The following is an 18733-nucleotide window of genomic DNA, read 5'->3' on the forward strand; positions in this document are numbered from 1 at the left end:
CATTTACCTCTGCGCACAAAATATTCACATAATATGTTACTGTATCAGACACCATATATACGTTCACAGCTCACAATGAAAATACATTAAAAATGAAGATCCAGCCCAGTTGCTATTAGATGGGTGAGCGATATCCTAAGGATTTCCTAATATATTTTGTTTCTGAAGTTTGCGATGCGGCACATATCTCTAGTTCACCTTTGATCTACTCCTCAAAATGGTGCATGTATGCAAGAATTGGACAAACGTGATATGGAAATCTGATGAATAATCTATAGGATGTGTCCTCTGCCCTTACATTTGCACCCATGCATGCTACACTGAGCATTGTCACAGGTGGATTATATGTCTGTGACCTTAACACCAGATGGTGAATTAAAACATGATTACCTGGGGTTATTAGTGACGCAGTCAGTGCGGTGTTTAGTGCTCTTTCACCTTGTGTCCTGGCTGTGGTTTAAAGTCGTTCACAACTTTGTATGCATATGGCAAAGGCAACATTTTCGAATTAAACTTGTCATACTACCTAAAGGCACAACTCAATTGCAAACCCATTTGTGCCTTACTTGGTAAAAGTGCCAGTTGAATGATGAGGAAAGCCAGGGTTCAAGTCTCAGAAGAGCCATGGAAATGTCCCAGGTTTTGGGCACACATCACACCCACAATGGCTTTGTTCTTCTCATTCTGAAAGTTCTGTCCTCCCACCTACAAAACAGCTTTTATGAAGGAAAGACGGGACAAGTGTCTTACTTGGCAGCTCAGGAGATCTCTTTGCTTTACGCAGTCATCTACATAGTACTACCATATGAATCCAGCACCTTCTCGTTCCTCCATGTTTGCTTGGTAAGTGTTGCATAGAAAGGAAAGCGTTGCTCTTTAGGTGGCATTGTAGCTTAGCTGTTCAAAGTACCTGCCTCATAAACAGGAGATCCTGGGTTCAAATCCCAGCAGTGCCGCTGTGCTTTTGCTGCAATAATAAATGAAATTCTCTAGTTTTGGCAATGCATCACACCTGCAAAGGCTTTGTCTTTCTCATTCTGAAAGTTTTGTCCTCCCAGGCAGAAAATAGCTTTCATGAAGGAAGGAGGGAACTGGAAGTGACTGGAATGCCACCAATTGGTTAATTTGGTCCATGCACTATGATTTTTGCTTGAAACTGAGGTGTTAGGATCCAGCCCGGTCATCTTAAACATCTTTCACCAGGTTTGCTAAAAACATATTTTCCTCATGACAGTTCAGAAACGTGGTTGCATTACGACCCTGGAGGAGTGGGATTAGACATCCCTGGCATGGATTACTTTATACTCACCAAACTCTTGATGACAGTAAAGAGGCACGTCTGGTAGTTGACCCTTAATCGACAGTTACCTCACATATTTGAGCTCCGTTGTCGTGGCACTGTAGCTTAGCTGGTCAAAGTGCCTGTCTAGTAAACAGGAGAGCCTGGGTTCAAATCCCAGCAGTGCCTCTGTCCTTTTGCTACAAAAGTAACTGAAATGCCCTGAACCTTTGTCCATGCCTCACACCTGCAATGGCTTTGTCCTTCTCATTCTGAAAGTCCTGTCCTCCCAGGCAGAAAAGAGCTTTTCTGAAGGAAAGAGGAGACAAGTTCCTTTGCTGGCATTTTGGGAGATCACTTTGCTTTACACACTGGTACCACATGGATATGAATCCACGACCATCTATTTCCTCCATGTTTGCGTGGAAACTGTTGCATAGAAAGGAAACTTCTTAGCTTTCTGTGGCGCTGTAGCTTAGCTGGTCAAAGTGCCTGTCTCGTAAACAGGAGAGCCTGGGTTCAAATCCCAGCAGTGCCTCTGTCCTTTTGCTACAAAAGCAACTGGAATGCCCTGAACCTTTGTCCATGACTCACACCTGCAATGGCTTTTGCCTTATACTGAAAGTCTTGTCTTCCAAGGCAGAAAATTGCCTTTATGAAGGAAAGAGGTGACAATTTTCTTACCTGGGTGCTCAGGAGATCTCTTTGTTTTCCACACTCATCTTCATAGTAGTTCCACTTGGATATGAATCCATGACCTTCTATTTCCAGCACATTTACTTGGAAACTGTTGCATGGAAAGGAAAACACTCAAATTTTTATGGCACTGTGGCTTAGTTGGTCAAAGTACCTGTCTTGTAAACAGGAGAGCCTGGGTTCGAATCCCAGCAGTGCCTCTGTCCGAGAGCTACGAAAGCAACTGAAACTCGCTGAGGTTTTGGCCATGCATCACACCTCCAATGGCTTTGTTCTTCTCATTCTGAAAGTTCTGTCCTCCCACCTACAAAACAGCTTTTATGAAGGAAAGACGGGACAAATGTCTTACTTGGTAGCTCAGGAGATCTCTTTGCTTTACGCAGTCATCTACATAGTAGTACCATATGAATCCAGCACCTTCTCATTCCTCCATGTTTGCTTGGTAAGTGTTGCATAGAAAGGAAAGCTTTGCTCTTTAGGTGGCATTGTAGCTTAGCTGTTCAAAGTACTTGCCTCATGAACAGGAGATCCTGGGTTCAAATCCCAGCAGTGCCTCTGTGCTTTTGCTGCAATAATAAATGAAATTCTCTAGTTTTGGCAATGCATCACACCTGCAAAGGCTTTGTCTTTCTCATTCTGAAAGTTTTGTCCTCCCAGGCAGAAAATAGCTTTCATGAGGGAAGGAGGGAACTGGAAGTGACTGGAATGCAACCAATTAGTTAATTTGGTCCATGCACTATGATTTTTGCTTGAAACTGAGGTGTTAGGATCCAGCCCGGTCATCTTAAACATCTTTCACCAGGTTTGCTAAAAACATATTTTCCTCATGACAGTTCAGAAACGTGGTTGCATTACGACCCTGGAGGAGTGGGATTAGACATCCCTGGCATGGATTACTTTATACTCACCAAACTCTTGATGACAGTAAAGAGGCACGTCTGGTAGTTGACCCTTAATCGACAGTTACCTCACATATTTGAGCTCCGTTGTCGTGGCACTGTAGCTTAGCTGGTCAAAGTGCCTGTCTAGTAAACAGGAGAGCCTGGGTTCAAATCCCAGCAGTGCCTCTGTCCTTTTGCTACAAAAGTAACTGAAATGCCCTGAACCTTTGTCCATGCCTCACACCTGCAATGGCTTTGTCCTTCTCATTCTGAAAGTCCTGTCCTCCCAGGCAGAAAAGAGCTTTTCTGAAGGAAAGAGGAGACAAGTTCCTTTGCTGGCATTTTGGGAGATCACTTTGCTTTACACACTGGTACCACATGGATATGAATCCACGACCATCTATTTCCTCCATGTTTGCGTGGAAACTGTTGCATAGAAAGGAAACTTCTTAGCTTTCCATGGCGCTGTAGCTTAGCTGGTCAAAGTGCCTGTCTCGTAAACAGGAGAGCCTGGGTTCAAATCCCAGCAGTGCCTCTGTCCTTTTGCTACAAAAGCAACTGGAATGCCCTGAACCTTTGTCCATGACTCACACCTGCAATGGCTTTTGCCTTATACTGAAAGTCTTGTCTTCCAAGGCAGAAAATTGCCTTTATGAAGGAAAGAGGTGACAATTTTCTTACCTGGGTGCTCAGGAGATCTCTTTGTTTTTCACACTCATCTTCATAGTAGTTCCACTTGGATATGAATCCATGACCTTCTATTTCCAGCACATTTACTTGGAAACTGTTGCATGGAAAGGAAAACACTCAAATTTTTATGGCACTGTGGCTTAGTTGGTCAAAGTACCTGTCTTGTAAACAGGAGAGCCTGGGTTCGAATCCCAGCAGTGCCTCTGTCCGAGAGCTACAAAAGCAACTGAAACTCGCTGAGGTTTTGGCCATGCATCACACCTCCAATGGCTTTGTTCTTCTCATTCTGAAAGTTCTGTCCTCCCACCTACAAAACAGCTTTTATGAAGGAAAGACGGGACAAATGTCTTACTTGGTAGCTCAGGAGATCTCTTTGCTTTACGCAGTCATCTACATAGTAGTACCATATGAATCCAGCACCTTCTCATTCCTCCATGTTTGCTTGGTAAGTGTTGCATAGAAAGGAAAGCTTTGCTCTTTAGGTGGCATTGTAGCTTAGCTGTTCAAAGTACTTGCCTCATGAACAGGAGATCCTGGGTTCAAATCCCAGCAGTGCCGCTGTGCTTTTGCTGCAATAATAAATGAAATTCTCTAGTTTTGGCAATGCATCACACCTGCAAAGGCTTTGTCTTTCTCATTCTGAAAGTTTTGTCCTCCCAGGCAGAAAATAGCTTTCATGAAGGAAGGAGGGAACTGGAAGTGACTGGAATGCAACCAATTAGTTAATTTGGTCCATGCACTATGATCTTTGCTTGAAACTGAGGTGTTAGGATCCAGCCCGGTCATCTTAAACATCTTTCACCAGGTTTGCTAAAAACATATTTTCCTCATGACAGTTCAGAAACGTGGTTGCATTACGACCCTGGAGGAGTGGGATTAGACATCCCTGGCATGGATTACTTTATACTCACCAAACTCTTGATGACAGTAAAGAGGCACGTCTGGTAGTTGACCCTTAATCGACAGTTACCTCACATATTTGAGCTCTGTTGTCGTGGCACTGTAGCTTAGCTGGTCAAAGTGCCTGTCTAGTAAACAGGAGAGCCTGGGTTCAAATCCCAGCAGTGCCTCTGTCCTTTTGCTACAAAAGTAACTGAAATGCCCTGAACCTTTGTCCATGCCTCACACCTGCAATGGCTTTGTCCTTCTCATTCTGAAAGTCCTGTCCTCCCAGGCAGAAAAGAGCTTTTCTGAAGGAAAGAGGAGACAAGTTCCTTTGCTGGCATTTTGGGAGATCACTTTGCTTTACACACTGGTACCACATGGATATGAATCCACGACCATCTATTTCCTCCATGTTTGCGTGGAAACTGTTGCATAGAAAGGAAACTTCTTAGCTTTCTGTGGCGCTGTAGCTTAGCTGGTCAAAGTGCCTGTCTCGTAAACAGGAGAGCCTGGGTTCAAATCCCAGCAGTGCCTCTGTCCTTTTGCTACAAAAGCAACTGGAATGCCCTGAACCTTTGTCCATGACTCACACCTGCAATGGCTTTTGCCTTATACTGAAAGTCTTGTCTTCCAAGGCAGAAAATTGCCATTATGAAGGAAAGAGGTGACAATTTTCTTACCTGGGTGCTCAGGAGATCTCTTTGTTTTCCACACTCATCTTCATAGTAGTTCCACTTGGATATGAATCCATGACCTTCTATTTCCAGCACATTTACTTGGAAACTGTTGCATGGAAAGGAAAACACTCAAATTTTTATGGCACTGTGGCTTAGTTGGTCAAAGTACCTGTCTTGTAAGCAGGAGAGCCTGGGTTCGAATCCCAGCAGTGCCTCTGTCCGAGAGCTACAAAAGCAACTGAAACTCGCTGAGGTTTTGGCCATGCATCACACCTCCAATGGCTTTGTTCTTCTCATTCTGAAAGTTCTGTCCTCCCACCTACAAAACAGCTTTTATGAAGGAAAGACGGGACAAATGTCTTACTTGGTAGCTCAGGAGATCTCTTTGCTTTACGCAGTCATCTACATAGTAGTACCATATGAATCCAGCACCTTCTCATTCCTCCATGTTTGCTTGGTAAGTGTTGCATAGAAAGGAAAGCTTTGCTCTTTAGGTGGCATTGTAGCTTAGCTGTTCAAAGTACTTGCCTCATGAACAGGAGATCCTGGGTTCAAATCCCAGCAGTGCCGCTGTGCTTTTGCTGCAATAATAAATGAAATTCTCTAGTTTTGGCAATGCATCACACCTGCAAAGGCTTTGTCTTTCTCATTCTGAAAGTTTTGTCCTCCCAGGCAGAAAATAGCTTTCATGAAGGAAGGAGGGAACTGGAAGTGACTGGAATGCAACCAATTAGTTAATTTGGTCCATGCACTATGATCTTTGCTTGAAACTGAGGTGTTAGGATCCAGCCCGGTCATCTTAAACATCTTTCACCAGGTTTGCTAAAAACATATTTTCCTCATGACAGTTCAGAAACGTGGTTGCATTACGACCCTGGAGGAGTGGGATTAGACATCCCTGGCATGGATTACTTTATACTCACCAAACTCTTGATGACAGTAAAGAGGCACGTCTGGTAGTTGACCCTTAATCGACAGTTACCTCACATATTTGAGCTCTCTGTTGTCGTGGCACTGTAGCTTAGCTGGTCAAAGTGCCTGTCTAGTAAACAGGAGAGCCTGGGTTCAAATCCCAGCAGTGCCTCTGTCCTTTTGCTACAAAAGTAACTGAAATGCCCTGAACCTTTGTCCATGCCTCACACCTGCAATGGCTTTGTCCTTCTCATTCTGAAAGTCCTGTCCTCCCAGGCAGAAAAAGCTTTTCTGAAGGAAAGAGGAGACAAGTTCCTTTGCTGGCATTTTGGGAGATCACTTTGCTTTACACACTGGTACCACATGGATATGAATCCACGACCATCTATTTCCTCCATGTTTGCGTGGAAACTGTTGCATAGAAAGGAAGCTTCTTAGCTTTCTGTGGCGCTGTAGCTTAGCTGGTCAAAGTGCCTGTCTCGTAAACAGGAGAGCCTGGGTTCAAATCCCAGCAGTGCCTCTGTCCTTTTGCTACAAAAGCAACTGGAATGCCCTGAACCTTTGTCCATGACTCACACCTGCAATGGCTTTTGCCTTATACTGAAAGTCTTGTCTTCCAAGGCAGAAAATTGCCATTATGAAGGAAAGAGGTGACAATTTTCTTACCTGGGTGCTCAGGAGATCTCTTTTTTTTCCACACTCATCTTCATAGTAGTTCCACTTGGATATGAATCCATGACCTTCTATTTCCAGCACATTTACTTGGAAACTGTTGCATGGAAAGGAAAACACTCAAATTTTTATGGCACTGTAGCTTAGTTGGTCAAAGTACCTGTCTTGTAAGCAGGAGAGCCTGGGTTCGAATCCCAGCAGTGCCTCTGTCCGAGAGCTACAAAAGCAACTGAAACTCGCTGAGGTTTTGGCCATGCATCACACCTCCAATGGCTTTGTTCTTCTCATTCTGAAAGTTCTGTCCTCCCACCTACAAAACAGCTTTTATGAAGGAAAGACGGGACAAATGTCTTACTTGGCAGCTCAGGAGATCTCTTTGCTTTACGCAGTCATCTACATAGTAGTACCATATGAATCCAGCACCTTCTCGTTCCTCCATGTTTGCTTGGTAAGTGTTGCATAGAAAGGAAAGCTTTGCTCTTTAGGTGGCATTGTAGCTTAGCTGTTCAAAGTACCTGCCTCATGAACAGGAGATCCTGGGTTCAAATCCCAGCAGTGCCGCTGTGCTTTTGCTGCAATAATAAATGAAATTCTCTAGTTTTGGCAATGCATCACACCTGCAAAGGCTTTGTCTTTCTCATTCTGAAAGTTTTGTCCTCCCAGGCAGAAAATAGCTTTCATGAGGGAAGGAGGGAACTGGAAGTGACTGGAATGCAACCAATTAGTTAATTTGGTCCATGCACTATGATTTTTGCTTGAAACTGAGGTGTTAGGATCCAGCCCGGTCATCTTAAACATCTTTCACCAGGTTTGCTAAAAACATATTTTCCTCATGACAGTTCAGAAACGTGGTTGCATTACGACCCTGGAGGAGTGGGATTAGACATCCCTGGCATGGATTACTTTATACTCACCAAACTCTTGATGACAGGAAAGAGGCACGTCTGGTAGTTGACCCTTAATCGACAGTTACCTCACATATTTGAGCTCCGTTGTCGTGGCACTGTAGCTTAGCTGGTCAAAGTGCCTGTCTAGTAAACAGGAGAGCCTGGCTTCAAATCCCAGCAGTGCCTCTGTCCTTTTGCTACAAAAGTAACTGAAATGCCCTGAACCTTTGTCCATGCCTCACACCTGCAATGGCTTTGTCCTTCTCATTCTGAAAGTCCTGTCCTCCCAGGCAGAAAAGAGCTTTTCTGAAGGAAAGAGGAGACAAGTCCTTTGCTGGCATTTTGGGAGATCGCTTTGCTTTACACACTGGTACCACATGGATATGAATCCACGACCATCTATTTCCTCCATGTTTGCGTGGAAACTGTTGCATAGAAAGGAAACTTCTTAGCTTTCTGTGGCGCTGTAGCTTAGCTGGTCAAAGTGCCTGTCTCGTAAACAGGAGAGCCTGGGTTCAAATCCCAGCAGTGCCTCTGTCCTTTTGCTACAAAAGCAACTGGAATGCCCTGAACCTTTGTCCATGACTCACACCTGCAATGGCTTTTGCCTTATACTGAAAGTCTTGTCTTCCAAGGCAGAAAATTGCCTTTATGAAGGAAAGAGGTGACAATTTTCCTACCTGGGTGCTCAGGAGATCTCTTTGTTTTCCACACTCATCTTCATAGTAGTTCCACTTGGATATGAATCCATGACCTTCTATTTCCAACACATTTACTTGGAAACTGTTGCATGGAAAGGAAAACACTCAAATTTGTATGGCACTGTAGCTTAGTTGGTCAAAGTACCTGTCTTGTAAACAGGAGAGCCTGGGTTCGAATCCCAGCAGTGCCTCTGTCCGAGAGCTACGAAAGCAACTGAAACTCGCTGAGGTTTTGGCCATGCATCACACCTCCAATGGCTTTGTTCTTCTCATTCTGAAAGTTCTGTCCTCCCACCCACAAAACAGCTTTTATGAAGGAAAGACGGGACAAGTGTCTTACTTGGCAGCTCAGGAGATCTCTTTGCTTTACGCACTCATCTACATAGTACTACCATATGAATCCAGCACCTTCTCATTCCTCCATGTTTGCTTGGTAAGTGTTGCATAGAAAGGAAAACTTTGCTCTTCGGGTGGCATTGTAGCTTAGCTGGTCAAAGTACCTGCCTCATAAACAGGAGATCCTGGGTTCAAATCCCAGCAGTGCCTCTGTGCTTTTGCTGCAATAATAACTGAAATACTCTAGTTTTGGCAATGCATCACACCTGCAAAGGCTTTGTCTTTCTCATTCTGAAAGTTTTGTCCTCCCAGGCAGAAAATAGCTTTCATGAAGGAAGGAGGGAACTGGAAGTGACTGGAATGCCACCAATTGGTTAATTTGGTCCATGCACTATGATTTTTGCTTGAAACAGGTTTTCACCAGGTTTGCTAAAAGCATATTTTCCTCATGACAGTAAAGAGGCACTTCTTGGATTTGACCCTTAATCAACGGTTATCTCACACATTATAATTCATTTTTGTGAAATTAGCTAGATTCAAACCCAAAAACTAAAACTTTTATCAGGTGTATTGTGGATGCGTGATTGTGACATCATCAGATGGATTTCGTTTTAATACCCAAGCTAACAACTGTGGATGGATTGACCCTTTGTGTTGTGCTTTTCATAGCGCAACAGGGGATTAAGAGCAGAAACAAAAACTGCCCCCCCCCCAGTAGAAGTGAAAAGGCATTTTCCTATTTTGTTATAATGTGTTATAAGTGGCAGAAATTACAGCCAAACACATCTTTCCATCTGGATGTTATAGTTGAAGTGGTTGTCGCCTGATGTGGATTGTGTTCCTGAATCAATGGATTCAGAGAGGAATCACTGAGCTCAGTCCTGTGTTCATGTCAGTCTGGGTCAACCTGTCTTCTTACGTGTCTGGTTTCTAATGATGGTCATCCATTATTGAGTTTTACCTTGCAGGGGAGCCAGTCCAGGGTGGTACTGTGGTTAACTAGTCTCCAGGTGATGACCATGACAGCCATTGTGTGGGTGTATGGGTGTGTGTGTCTGCGAGTCACCAGGGTCAGCGGTACACAAAGTGTCTGGCACCACGGGGCAGCAACCTGAGCCGTTTAGTTGATACCATCTCTGATTACCTGCCACTTAGGATCAACACCAGTCAATTCCATAAAAGAAGACCTGATCAGAGTGACATGGTCATGTCAGCCTAAAACAATGAGCTCAATGGATTATTCAGATAAAACTTGAACTACTAATGTTGTTAAAATGTTTCGCAACCATCTTTTTTTCTTGAGGTTAAGAAAACACTTCCAGGCCGATGGATGCATCTATTGCCAGACAATTATCAGACCTGGCCTGCTCCCAGCTCATTGTTTGGATGAACGACTGATTAGAATCACATTGCTGGTTGAAAAAGATCCAGCTAAGATATAAGATTGTCGCAATCAGTTGCCAGGACTCAGCACTTTGGCCTTTCACAATCGAGGACCTGATCGAAGACAGACCTGCTGGGCCTTTATACATGCGTTTACTTTCCTTTGATGCAAGCAGGCTGTCTTTAGAGATTACTTTAAAGTTGCTACTTCAATACTTCCTCAACCCTTTGTGTATTGACAGCTAGTTTAAGATATTTTTAAAGCGCAACATGTTAAAAGCACATTAAAGGATTGTTATTAATGTAGCCTGTGATTTGAACCAAAGCCACCCAAGATGCAAAGTTCAGCACGTGTTTTACGATGTCAAACTTAAAACAAGGCCAGCCGGTTTCAGTATAACTAATCTCAAATGTAAATTTGTGTGTTCGATTACCGAATGTTTTATCAGTGATCAGCGCAGAAGCATACAAAATAAGAAAGCAAAGGTTTGCGCTGCCCCGCCATCTGTTGGGAGATCTCCGTGGTGCAGAGTTCAGAATGATCCTCTTCTCTTCAATACAATTCTGAGCTTCTTTATACAACTTCTAACGCAACTGACAGGAGATATTGTATGACCTCTTGCTTTTTAGGGTTGTAAACATTGTTGCATTCAAGAAAATTCTTAGAAACGCGTGTAAAACCTTTGCGAAAGGATTTACTGCGCCGTCAGTCCACCCTGTTATATGCTGCCCCCTTGTGGTCACAAGAGACTTGTCAGTTGAAACAGCAAAACGAAATTTAAGATTATATTGTATATATATAATCTTAAATATCGTTTTTATTTTAATTTATATTTATTTTAATTCTTGTATGAACAGTCTGCTCTTTCATTGGTTAACAACATCAAAATAATCCACAAAGAAGCCCTGGATGGTTACCAGAGATTACCTATACTACTTGAACAAACTGGATTGCTGGGAAGAAGATGATCGTTTTCAGAGCGTCAATAGAGATGAGGTGCATGCAAATGAAAATAACCTCGCAATTCAACAAGATTTCGTAAAAACATTTCAAAAAACGGAACTTGTTTTACACTTTGTTTTGAGATGTTGATGGGTTTTTTTTTTTTTTTAGATGGTGCAGTTGCTCTTGAGCAATTTCCGATCAAACAACACCTAGAATATGTTGTAGGCATTCTGATTTCAGAGGGAATGCTGGAGTGGACGCCAAGAACACCAATGACTGGAATCAACCTCAGGCCTGAAAAGCTACCTGCACTGTGATTACACGTACAAAAAAAGATAAAAATAAAAAATCAAAAGAAATAATATACACATTGTATTTACACTGATATTCACACACATTAATCTCAGAGCTCCACACAAACATACACAGTGCACGTAACCACCAGAAATTCCAGTAAGCCGTTTTCGCATCATGACAACCTACCAAATTCATAGATGTAGGGCTTTGTTAAGTGTGTGTCAAATTAAATATGAGCTATAATAATGTGCTTGAAGCTGTATCTATACAAGGTTTGCCTAAATCCAGTAAAGACTCGGTTACTCCGTTAGACTTTAGCAGCAGATTTCTAGAATTTGCTTCTCCCAGTCATTCCAGTACGGCAGCAACAGTAATTCACAGATTAATCTCAAAAATATCTTCTAAAGTAGTAAAATGATTTCCAAAAATCCATCTATACCTTTAGAAGCCACGTGTTTTCGATGCAATATTCAGACTTCCTGTCCAGTCAGACAAACATTTACATTCAAGCTATTTAAGACACTGGATGGGAGGGTTGACTGAATCCATCTAAGAGTGCTGCATCAGTGGGTTCAGACCGCCAATTCCTCAATGTTCTACCCTCATGAATATTTACCCACAGCAAAAGCACAAAGACTGATTTTGTGCTGCAACAAGAAGACAATGATGGATTTCTAGGAGTGAAAACAGAAGAATCCCAAAACAGTGAGCCCAGTCTGCAGCCCCCAATTAAGCGTCACCATGTACAAACTTGAATGAAAAAAAAATAAAAATACAGTGATTAATGAGGTTTAACAGAAGGTAGCGTTTGTGGCGTTGGCGCTTGTTCCCTCAGAGTGAGCCCGCTCCATTCATGGTTTTTGAACACACTCTTCATTCAAGCTCTGCACAACTTAACCACCGTTGCCTCGGAAACAGACACGAAAAGAAAGAAAACAATCTATAAAATTAGAATAATGATTAAAAACGAACGAATCAGCATTAAGACACAACACCTCACAGGGAGAGGGTGGGTAGAGGTCAATGCCCGGAGGTCAAAGTGGAGGGTTGAGAAGGTCAAAGGTCACCTTGGTCAATCCCATTTACTTTTGTCAGCGTGGATATAATTACAGGAATTACTATACAAGGTTTCGCAAGACAAAAATCTCTTTTCTTACAAGGATTCATTTGAGTTTAAAAATAAAATGCCCCGAAACCCATACACACAACACATACAGTATATATTTATAATTATTAACATTTAGTTCTGATGACCAATCCTTTAAGCTGTGGAGATATCGTCCAACCACAATATAAAGGCTTTGGCATAAATCAAATTGGAGATGTTATTAATATTATAAAATTTAAATGGCATTTCCCAAAGGCATGAGATACATTCCTAACACTGTGTTTTTGTGTGTCAGAGAAATACCTGCCACATTCTGTGTTTCAGCAGAATATTGTACGTCCGTGTGTGTTTTAATGTACAGTATGTGCTTGCGTTGCTCCTGTCCCAAAAAGGAAGCACATTTCCGTAGGAAACAACCGTGCCTCAATGGTTCTACTTTCCGCCGTTTTCCAATAACGGGAGCCAGAGCCCCTGGGTGGGCCCAGCCCATCTCAATGACCAGCGCCCGCTTGGATGATGCACGCTGCATGTGTGTGTGTGTGTGTGTGTGTGTGTGTATGCATCTGTGTTTTTGGGGACTGGGGAAAAAGGCCCATAGATCATTGCACTTGCGATGTCCTCGTGGATCAAGAGACAGGATGTGGTTTCCCTGGAGATGAGTGTGAAGTGTCGATAAGCCAAGGATGGGGGCCTAGACCTCCGCTTCTGTCAAGCCGATTCGTTCCTCTTCCTGTCAGTCTGCGTTGGGCTTTTTCAGGGAGAAGGCCTTGATGTTGAAGTGGTTGCTGAGCTGTTGGACCTGGAAAATGGATCATATTTCAAAGAGCTGAAACACTGATTAGTGACTTCAGAGCAGAGTGTGTTCTTACCACCGACACTCCGTAGTGTATGTGTGCTAGTATGACAGCGATTGTCCACACATACAGCAGCATGGTCTCATTTGCAACCACCCCGGTCACAGCTAATAATACCACCAGGGCCATGGGCAGCAAGAGCCAGCTCAGTGGCTGACAACGCGTGTTGCTCATCTGGCACACAATGAGTTTACACTGAAAGATAAATGCAGATGCAGATGAATAGTAGCACATTCAAAGTTTGATGCAAGACTGAAAAATAACCAGACGCTCACCGTGACATTTGCAAAGGCCGTCCCCACCATGAGGTAGAAGATCCTGGGCTGCACCTCTAGAATGTTGGAAGGAGAGAACACGACCCAGGTAGTAGACAAAACAAAGAAGAGGACAGGAGAAAGGAAAGGCAGGAAAGCTTCGTAAAAGCTGTCGTGTTTCAGCGAGTTACTGCGGTGAGCTCTGTGATGGAGAAGAAAACATAAGAGTGATGGAGGGCAAACACGCACATACGAAAACAATGAACTCTTAACTTACTTTAGGACATTGTAGAGGCTCATTGGCAGAGTCACAGTGAAGGAACAGGCTGGAAACCAAAAGATGTGTTAAACAATTGTGAATGGCTACACATGTGCGTACACATGATCAACTTACCGATGATCATAAAGGTGAAAATGTCTCTGTACAGCAAGTGCCACAGGATTGGCTGGTACCACGTTTCCACGCCAACCACAGCAGTCACCAAGTAAACAAAGGAGATGGTCTGGAAGCGGAAAAGACCCAGCGATCATCACTGACTCTACTAATCCATTTACATCCAAGCAACCTCCACCTCTCCCAGCTGATGATGCTTTACTACACTTTAAGTATTTGCCATCTTTGACACAATAGATTGTCAAAAAAGCTGCATAACAATGAAATAACCCACATTCCAAGCAACCAAACTGCCTGTTTACATCCCTTCCATATGCATGGACTTAGAAACCCAACTGCTTTAATGTTACTAACAATTACAGTGATTCAAACTTTACTCAGTGATTGTAGTGCTATAGTGCTTGTTTGGTGGTAGAGGTCATGTTTGTGTGCATCCTCACCACTTGGCTGATATCGTATCCCCATGGCAAAAACAAGATGCCGGTGTTGTACTTCTCCCAGTGAGACAGAATGAAAGAGAATAGCACCACCCACAGGATGTAGTACAGCGTGGCGACGCCCACTCCGCTTTCCCCTCGACCAAATATGGAGTAGACGGTGGCCACAAAAAAGATGCAGGCCCAACTGTCCAGGCCGTGGTCGAAGAGCTCCCCCAGTGGGGTGGAGGAGTTGGTTCGACGAGCTTGTTTACCATCAACGCCGTCTGCGAACAGCAGAAAATTAAGTCACCACATAAAGTTTCTGTTTATGCATAAGAGACTTTAAGGTGTTTCATTTCCTCTCAGTTGTTGCCCAAACTCATAATTGGTTAGCAAGAATTCCCCTCAGTCATGTTTATGGACATATACAAACAAGAAATTGATGGCAGTATACAGTATATAGAGCATGTAATTAAAGCATTAAAGCCTCATATGGAATATTAGATTATGCACCAACATTCTGACAACACGACTGTGACCCAGTCTAGGTGATGGGTGGGACGGCTGTGTGCTTCATCTGTTTACACACTTAATCCATCCTGACAGTCCGGTAAAAGCAGTCAAGGAGTCTTTGATTTTGATTTCTTATGTAAACACAGGGGCCTGTTACTTCAATGAGTGCATGTGATTTCCCTCTTGAAGCTTCAGTAAATTGGGAGGAATTTACCCCCTGAACCCCTTGAAAAGACAACACACACAGCCTGTAGGGGTGAGGACTCACCGAGTGTGTAGGCCAAGAAGTTGAAGATCCCAGCAGCAACCCAGACCCAACTAGGCACGTGTTCATGTCCTGCAGCTGAGACACACATAATGTAAATATACAGCACCACATATGGCTCTGCAGACCAGGATAAAACTAAGAAGCCTTTATTCCTTGGTTAGGATGTTTTCATTTAATACACAGAAAAGCAGCGGTTTGCATAGAAAACATGATGTCCTGATGACCATGTGATCCTCATATCAGCATTTCCATCATACTTAACATCAAAATGGATCAAATTTCATCTGAAGGGCAGAACAAAAGGACAAAAAAGACCTGACTGAAAGACAGCAATAATATGAAAAGACCAGGCTGGTGCCATGTAGCTGTCTGTGGGTGCAGACACATGAACCATGAAGTGAGCAGTAAAATAAAGGACAGAAAAGTCTTTATTCTAAAAACGTTTCGCATGTTTTAGGCAGTAATGAGTAAGTCATTACCCTGAATGGACTTTACCTTATATGCATGGAAAACTTTTGCAGGTAGTTTGAATCCATAGTGAAGATTGTGGCCAATTTATTGCACGCAGAAAAAGGAGATAAGTAATATAACATACCTGAGGCAGTGAAGTCGAAATCAAAGAACGCCAACATGAGGAAATTCAATACAAGAAACATAAATCCTGTAAATGTTATAAGATTTGGTGCCAGCCATGTTGGTAAAAACTGTGGACAAGGAGAAACAAAACTATTGTAAGAGATCATCTTAATGCCATTTGACAGTTGCTATTAATTAGATTATAATTACTGTGTGGAACTCTGAGGAAAACCAGGAATATTTGACTTTATACATTCTTTCATGTTTCTCACCTTGACAACAAAGTTCCAAAAAGGGTGCATAACATAGACGGACAGTGGATTCGTGTCGACTGCACTGTACTGCAGAGAGACACAAGTCAACGGTTAAATGTAAGACAACTCTGAAAATTAAAGGAAAATAAACCAAAATGTCTTTTTGTGGGTGGGTGAACATTCTGGAAACATCCAAGGTAGTTTTCTCTGTCAACTGGACTGGGTTTCTTCTCTTGAAGACGTTTCGCCTTCTATCCAGAAGGCTTCTTCAGTTCTGAAATCGCTTGGGAGAGAGCTTGAAAATATATAGCCCCTGTGGACTATTTGCATGCTAATGATCCGGGTGGTCATCATTAGCATGCAAATAGTCCACAGGGGCTATATATTTTCAAGCTCTCTCCCAAGCGATTTCAGAACTGAAGAAGCCTTCTGGATAGAAGGCGAAACGTCTTCAAGAGAAGAAACCCAGTCCAGTTGACAGAGAAAACTACCTTGGATACAATGACCTGGATGACTGAGAATTTACACAGACATTCTGGAAACACTCAAATACTGACTCATTCATCTCACGTCAAGCCCAATTCCCCTGTTAAATCTTTAAATGATTGGAATTCTCTGTTTTTTGCAGTCCTCCATAAGACAACATGTTCTTTGTATCAATGTTGTCACATTTCATTGAGATCATTAACTAGAATTCACGGTCATGATGACAGGCAGAATGAGTTGCTTTAGTTTCCTAAATGATTCTATTCAATGATACGCCGACTGCAAAAACCTTTATTCATTTCACTATCAGTTCTAGGTAATATTCGACGTTTTTCTCATAACGGGGAATCGAAAGTAACGTTTCTGGGTTGATTTACCCATGTGTATTTTTACTACACAAAAAGCAAACACTAATTTCAAAGGTCTCTAGTACTAGAAATAAACAGCGAGTTAATAATTAGTAGATTTGCAACACGTAAAGCAGACATAACCCATAGGTTACTACTGGTGTAAATAATAAACAGCCTTACTCGATTCGTGCGGGCAGATGTGTAGATCTATTTGAACACTAGGTGTGACTGTAGTTTTATTTTCCAAAAAGGGGTATTTCTTTATTTTCCACTGCCAAATTAGACAGCATTCTCCGTTAGATCAGACAATGCAGGCGCAAAAACCAGGGACGCGGATGCGGGTAGTGACAGTTAGCCAAGTGGACACTGCAAGATCAAGGGCTAGCTGCTAGCATAGCAATTTATGGGACTCCTTACCTTGTATTTATCGAAGCCTGCAAGCTGCTCCTGAGTGACATATTCGTAGAGAGCCATGATTTAACACCCTGGCTCCACAGTAAAATAAATGTCTACACTTGGCAATGAAAATCGCCAACGTTAGCTGCCAATTCGAAGCACCATGGAGCTTGGCAGCAGTTATTTCACGCCGGTTGAGGGTGAAGTGATGTCATGTCGTAAAAATCGGGCCACTCCTATGGAGGGTACATATTTGGCTGATCAACTCACTACTCCCCCTATGGGTTGGGAGGATTTACAAATATCATCGTCTATTTCATATCAAATATATGGCTTTGACATGAAAGTTTTGTTTAAAAAAAAAATACATTTGATATAACATTCTAATAATATAGATCCTGCTACAATTTATTATTAAGTACAAATTACATTTCCAATGAATACCTCACCCACGTATTATTAATTCTCTGGAGTTTCCTTAAAATCCGTTTCTATAAGGCGCACCTAAACGTGACGTGGTCTTCCGCTCAAACCGGATGCGAGGATAGACTCGATTGCTGTGTAGCTGCTGCAGTTCTGCTCGAATCGGGAAGGAAAGAAAAACTTAATTGAAGGAATAACGTAAGTACTGCCGATTATCACACGACAATGCAGTAGATTGGATTTGGGATGTTTTGTAAATGTTTATATATTGCGTTCCCAGTCGACAAATATTGCTTACTTTTAGTTTTGTTAATGAGTTAGCTTTAGCCAGAATGCTAACGTGCAGTTGTCCACTCATCAGGATTTATCACTTTATTCCTAAAATAAACAATCATTTTATTTATGTATATAAAAGAATACTGGTTCGTTTTAAGACATATTCGCCAATGGTTCCAAATATCAAAAAATAATGTGAATAATCCTATTCAACCTGTAATTTGTATGAGGGAAATGATTAGTAAAATATACCGTTCCTTAGACAATCAACACAGGTCATTTAAATCCAGATATGACTTGTTTTTCCTTACAATCAAGACACTCTTGCCAAAATGCTCTCCTTTGAGCCTAATTTCCTCCCTTTTGCAGGATGGTGACAGACGTGCAGCTGGCCATTTTTGCCAACATGCTTGGTGTGTCATTATTCCTGCTGGTGGTTTTATATCATTATGTTGCTGTCAACAACCCCAAGAAGCAGGAATGATGTGTGCCAGTATATTTGAAGAAGTGAGTGTGTGCAAATTCTTTACACCTTTGTCAATCATGGATCACTGTTACAGCAGTGATTTATGGCCTCCCTGTCATGTTAATCTGTAGTTTAGTCAAGTTTTAGTGAATAGCTGTTTATGATCTGTCAACAAGTTACCAATATTACATGTCCTTAATGTGAGTCAGTGGTTGATATCCATAGTACACTATAATTTGTAAACTTGTATTCCTCTCAACAGGTGAGATGGGACACCCACCTCCTTGGAAACAACAACCCCCCTCTTCCCACCCTCATCACATTTTAAGAGATGAATTTCTTTGCACAATTGCACAGTACAGGGTTGTTTTTTTTTTTTTTTTTTTACTAAAATGTACATTTTGCATGAATCGTTTCCAATTTAAAGTAAAATAGTTCATGCACACTACAAACA

General features: G+C 42.3%; 2 protein-coding genes and 16 non-coding genes across 19 annotated transcripts; 17 read left to right on the forward strand and 1 right to left on the reverse strand.

The window, feature by feature from the left end:
- The first annotated feature begins 1394 nt into the window (after positions 1 to 1394).
- trnat-agu (transfer RNA threonine (anticodon AGU)) lies at positions 1395 to 1468 on the forward strand. The gene has a single exon. It is a non-coding gene; the product is annotated as a tRNA-Thr (tRNA).
- A 275-nt stretch (positions 1469 to 1743) lies between these two features.
- On the forward strand, positions 1744 to 1817 carry trnat-cgu (transfer RNA threonine (anticodon CGU)). Its single transcript has one exon. It is a non-coding gene; the product is annotated as a tRNA-Thr (tRNA).
- A 284-nt stretch (positions 1818 to 2101) lies between these two features.
- Positions 2102 to 2175, forward strand: trnat-ugu (transfer RNA threonine (anticodon UGU)). Its single transcript has one exon. It is a non-coding gene; the product is annotated as a tRNA-Thr (tRNA).
- Positions 2176 to 2968: 793 nt separating this feature from the next.
- Positions 2969 to 3042, forward strand: trnat-agu (transfer RNA threonine (anticodon AGU)). Its single transcript has one exon. It is a non-coding gene; the product is annotated as a tRNA-Thr (tRNA).
- A 275-nt stretch (positions 3043 to 3317) lies between these two features.
- On the forward strand, positions 3318 to 3391 carry trnat-cgu (transfer RNA threonine (anticodon CGU)). Its single transcript has one exon. It is a non-coding gene; the product is annotated as a tRNA-Thr (tRNA).
- A 284-nt stretch (positions 3392 to 3675) lies between these two features.
- Positions 3676 to 3749, forward strand: trnat-ugu (transfer RNA threonine (anticodon UGU)). Its single transcript has one exon. It is a non-coding gene; the product is annotated as a tRNA-Thr (tRNA).
- Positions 3750 to 4542: 793 nt separating this feature from the next.
- trnat-agu (transfer RNA threonine (anticodon AGU)) lies at positions 4543 to 4616 on the forward strand. The gene has a single exon. It is a non-coding gene; the product is annotated as a tRNA-Thr (tRNA).
- A 275-nt stretch (positions 4617 to 4891) lies between these two features.
- Positions 4892 to 4965, forward strand: trnat-cgu (transfer RNA threonine (anticodon CGU)). Its single transcript has one exon. It is a non-coding gene; the product is annotated as a tRNA-Thr (tRNA).
- A 284-nt stretch (positions 4966 to 5249) lies between these two features.
- Positions 5250 to 5323, forward strand: trnat-ugu (transfer RNA threonine (anticodon UGU)). The gene has a single exon. It is a non-coding gene; the product is annotated as a tRNA-Thr (tRNA).
- A 795-nt stretch (positions 5324 to 6118) lies between these two features.
- Positions 6119 to 6192, forward strand: trnat-agu (transfer RNA threonine (anticodon AGU)). Its single transcript has one exon. It is a non-coding gene; the product is annotated as a tRNA-Thr (tRNA).
- A 274-nt stretch (positions 6193 to 6466) lies between these two features.
- On the forward strand, positions 6467 to 6540 carry trnat-cgu (transfer RNA threonine (anticodon CGU)). Its single transcript has one exon. It is a non-coding gene; the product is annotated as a tRNA-Thr (tRNA).
- Positions 6541 to 6824: 284 nt separating this feature from the next.
- On the forward strand, positions 6825 to 6898 carry trnat-ugu (transfer RNA threonine (anticodon UGU)). The gene has a single exon. It is a non-coding gene; the product is annotated as a tRNA-Thr (tRNA).
- A 793-nt stretch (positions 6899 to 7691) lies between these two features.
- Positions 7692 to 7765, forward strand: trnat-agu (transfer RNA threonine (anticodon AGU)). Its single transcript has one exon. It is a non-coding gene; the product is annotated as a tRNA-Thr (tRNA).
- Positions 7766 to 8039: 274 nt separating this feature from the next.
- On the forward strand, positions 8040 to 8113 carry trnat-cgu (transfer RNA threonine (anticodon CGU)). Its single transcript has one exon. It is a non-coding gene; the product is annotated as a tRNA-Thr (tRNA).
- Positions 8114 to 8397: 284 nt separating this feature from the next.
- Positions 8398 to 8471, forward strand: trnat-ugu (transfer RNA threonine (anticodon UGU)). The gene has a single exon. It is a non-coding gene; the product is annotated as a tRNA-Thr (tRNA).
- A 281-nt stretch (positions 8472 to 8752) lies between these two features.
- On the forward strand, positions 8753 to 8826 carry trnam-cau (transfer RNA methionine (anticodon CAU)). Its single transcript has one exon. It is a non-coding gene; the product is annotated as a tRNA-Met (tRNA).
- Positions 8827 to 10750: 1924 nt separating this feature from the next.
- selenoi (selenoprotein I) lies at positions 10751 to 17351 on the reverse strand. Its single transcript, XM_057017772.1, has 10 exons — positions 17136 to 17351; positions 15901 to 15969; positions 15648 to 15756; positions 15053 to 15127; positions 14293 to 14555; positions 13853 to 13961; positions 13736 to 13784; positions 13480 to 13660; positions 13220 to 13399; positions 10751 to 13149 (listed from the first exon to the last, which is right to left on the reverse strand). Exons 1-10 carry the CDS (start codon positions 17190 to 17192, stop codon positions 13042 to 13044), a joined length of 1200 nt encoding a protein of 399 aa, XP_056873752.1. The 5' UTR covers positions 17193 to 17351; the 3' UTR covers positions 10751 to 13041.
- Positions 17352 to 17593: 242 nt separating this feature from the next.
- Positions 17594 to 18731, forward strand: ost4 (oligosaccharyltransferase complex subunit 4 (non-catalytic)). Of its 2 annotated transcripts, XR_008947533.1 has the most exons (3): positions 17594 to 17735; positions 18183 to 18320; positions 18542 to 18731. XR_008947533.1 is itself a non-coding variant. In XM_057017774.1 (2 exons), the coding sequence occupies exon 1, from the start codon at positions 18184 to 18186 to the stop codon at positions 18295 to 18297; it is 114 nt and encodes a 37-aa protein (XP_056873754.1). In that variant the 5' UTR covers position 18183; the 3' UTR covers positions 18298 to 18320; positions 18542 to 18731. The 2 variants fall into 2 exon arrangements, 1 of the variants encoding a protein (XP_056873754.1); XM_057017774.1 differs by lacking the exon at positions 17594 to 17735.
- Positions 18732 to 18733: the final 2 nt, after the last annotated feature.

Source organism: Takifugu flavidus, chromosome 19, assembly GCF_003711565.1.
Source record: "Takifugu flavidus isolate HTHZ2018 chromosome 19, ASM371156v2, whole genome shotgun sequence".
Classification (NCBI taxonomy): Eukaryota; Metazoa; Chordata; class Actinopteri; order Tetraodontiformes; family Tetraodontidae; genus Takifugu; species Takifugu flavidus.

Excerpts from the sequence above, each read along its gene's own strand:
- ost4 (XM_057017774.1), top strand. The coding sequence starts at position 18,184 with ATGGTGACAGACGTGCAGCTGGCCATTTTTGCCAACATGCTTGGTGTG.